The following is a 2,500-nucleotide window of genomic DNA, read 5'->3' on the forward strand; positions in this document are numbered from 1 at the left end:
TTATAATAAACTGCCACAGTTATTATTAAAGTTGAACAGAGGTGGCAACTATTTTGCCAATCATTGAAAATTCAACATCACTACTTGAAGTCCAAAGAAATAATTGAGTTTTGAATATTCCCGCAACAGTCGTACATTGCCTACACTATAAAAGTACGGCGGGAAGTTAAAATCATACGATAAGATGCGTGTCTAGCTGTCAGTTTTGTTTGTCGTAACGAAGGGACTTAATTAATACCATTTGTCTATAGCGGCCATGAAGAAAATATAGTTAATTTTCCTTCGTGTTTAAATGATCATCGAAAAGGCTTCGGCTAATTGTTATCATTTATTTCAACGGAGGTCTTAACAGCAAGTTATTTCCGGGCTGTTTTTTGTTGGAAATTGCGAAATTTAACACCCATTTTTTTAAAACAAAAAATTACGAGCTATATATTTGCTTTCAGTTCATGCCGGCATTTAATTACGAAACTCAGTCGTTAACTCAGCTAGCTTGACTAAAGAAAAAAAACAGATGGCATAACGCAATCTATATAATTTATTTCAAAGGTTTATTTTTCGCGACATACATGTGTAGATACAAAATATAGCAGGGTAGTTGAGCCACCTATGCTATTTGACATCAAGAAGATAAACTAATTATATAAAGAAGGGAAGAAGGACAGTTCACTGTGGAAATGGTAAGAGAGAAAATACAACTTTAAATTCCAAGTACTGTTACACAGTAGTCTCAATTTTAGTCTCAATTTCTCAATGCAAATGTGATGTATTTACGTGTTTTCACTCTGCAGGCGATATCAAGGTTATTGCATGCCCATCTCCGTGTAGGACTGCACTTATTTTGTCAAATTTTGTGGCTTCGTCTCGTCTTCAGCAGCGGTTTGCTTGGCGAAAGATGTGTCACATCTATCCAAGGAATCGCTCTCTTGAAGCAGACCTACAAATCAGTTCCTGTAAAGGACATGTTCGTGTGTTATTACCTGTGTAAGGAAGACGCTGTGTGCCAGAGCATTAATTTCTATAAAAATAGAAATCTGTGTGAGCTGAACAACCGAACGCGTTCGGTAAGGCTTTCCAATGTGGTACCTGATTCAAATGCCTTTTACTTGGACAATCCATTCCGAGGTAAGTTAAAATGAAAATTTCAGTCAGCAAAAGTGTTCAAGCTTGTGGTACCCAATCGAGATTCTACGTCGACGTTTTTTCCCGAATATATATTTTTTTTTTAGGAAATATTTCCATCCTAGCTCATGTATCGGCTTATATTTAACTGTATGGTAACTGTCCCGTATATTGGACGGCTAAAACTAACAGAACTCGAAATTGACCAGATTAAAACAAAAACAAAAATGAGAACGTTTTTAATCTGAACGTTTTCACGCGAGCAAAGTGAAATTTAATGAATTTATTTTCGATGTTTTAGAAAGAGAATTCTACAGAATTGACCACCATTCAGTTTATCCTCAGTGCCATGTTTTTTCTTTTAGCTGCGTTTTATTATATTTTGCCAATTTCTAATAATTCAGCGAGCATCCCTTATGAACACAGCATGACATTTGAGCTGATAAATGGCAAACATGCAGACGCCGCTAATATGGGAAGTTTTTAATTTCGTGAGAAACTGTTTACATTTGAATTTTCTGTGCAATTTCACAGTCTGAATGGATAATCGAATCACCCTTGTCAGTGATCATTTAATTTCACTTCAAATCTACATGTTAGTTATTTCAGCTGTGTTTGACTGGCAACGTTTTTCGCAATTTCGCTAGCCTTCCCCTGTCATTAAAAGTGCTCATGTCTCGGTAAAAAACAGAAATGCAATTAAGAAGTGTCGGGAGGTGGAAAGATTATTGAATCAGTTTGGAGAAAAGTTGACAAAAGGCCATGTGCCTCTGTTTCAAAACGATTCCCTATGCAATACCTATCATATGAAAATGAGTTTGATTTGCACGAGAATGAACCTGTAGGTGCAAAACATTTCACATAAACGATTTCGCACCAAGACTCGTTTTGACACAGAGGCACAAGGTAGTCTCGGAGATGGCCTATTTATCGCCCCCGCTTTGAAGTTGTAATTTGCTTGTAAAAAGCTCACTGCATTTTGTAAGGAGCACTTTTGAAAGTATTTTGATCATGTAGATATTCAAATCATAATTCTCTGACGGGTTTTGAAACATTTTGCTCCTGTATAGCAAGTATTGTAATGAAACCACACAATAAGAGCAAAAAGCTACGTACAACAGACTTTCTTTTGCAACAGATCTCGAGGATTGAATATAGAATACTACCGTTTTAACAATTCTTTCTTTTAGTCACAAACTGTATACAAATTTTACGATTTTTCGACCTACATTGTTAGGCCATTATCATGACAAAATTTAGAACTTTTAGGTAACGTCCACGCTACGCCTGAGGAATTTGAAAACAGCTTTATTTCTACGATTACGCCGACCCGTCCACGCTAATCCGTCACCAAAACGGAACTTTTCGAAAACTCTCT

General features: G+C 36.4%; 1 protein-coding gene across 2 annotated transcripts in view; it reads left to right on the plus strand.

Annotated features, from left to right (window-relative positions):
- LOC145495364 (uncharacterized) overlaps positions 1–2,500 on the plus strand; it is a 5,366-nt gene that overhangs the window by 48 nt on the left and 2,818 nt on the right. Inside the window, exons 1-2 of one of the 2 annotated variants that reach the window (XM_081474976.1) lie at positions 1–680; positions 792–1,125. The exon at positions 1–680 is cut by the window's left edge and continues 48 nt beyond it. In XM_081474976.1, coding sequence (XP_081331102.1) covers positions 678–680; positions 792–1,125 — 337 coding nt within the window. In that variant the 5' untranslated portion in view covers positions 1–677. Of the gene's footprint in view, positions 1,126–2,500 lie in introns of both variants that reach the window. The other variant, XM_081474975.1, reaches the window with a different exon arrangement.

This window comes from Orbicella franksi, chromosome 8 (genome assembly GCF_964199315.1).
Source record: "Orbicella franksi chromosome 8, jaOrbFran1.1, whole genome shotgun sequence".
NCBI lineage: Eukaryota > Metazoa > Cnidaria > Anthozoa > Scleractinia > Merulinidae > Orbicella > Orbicella franksi.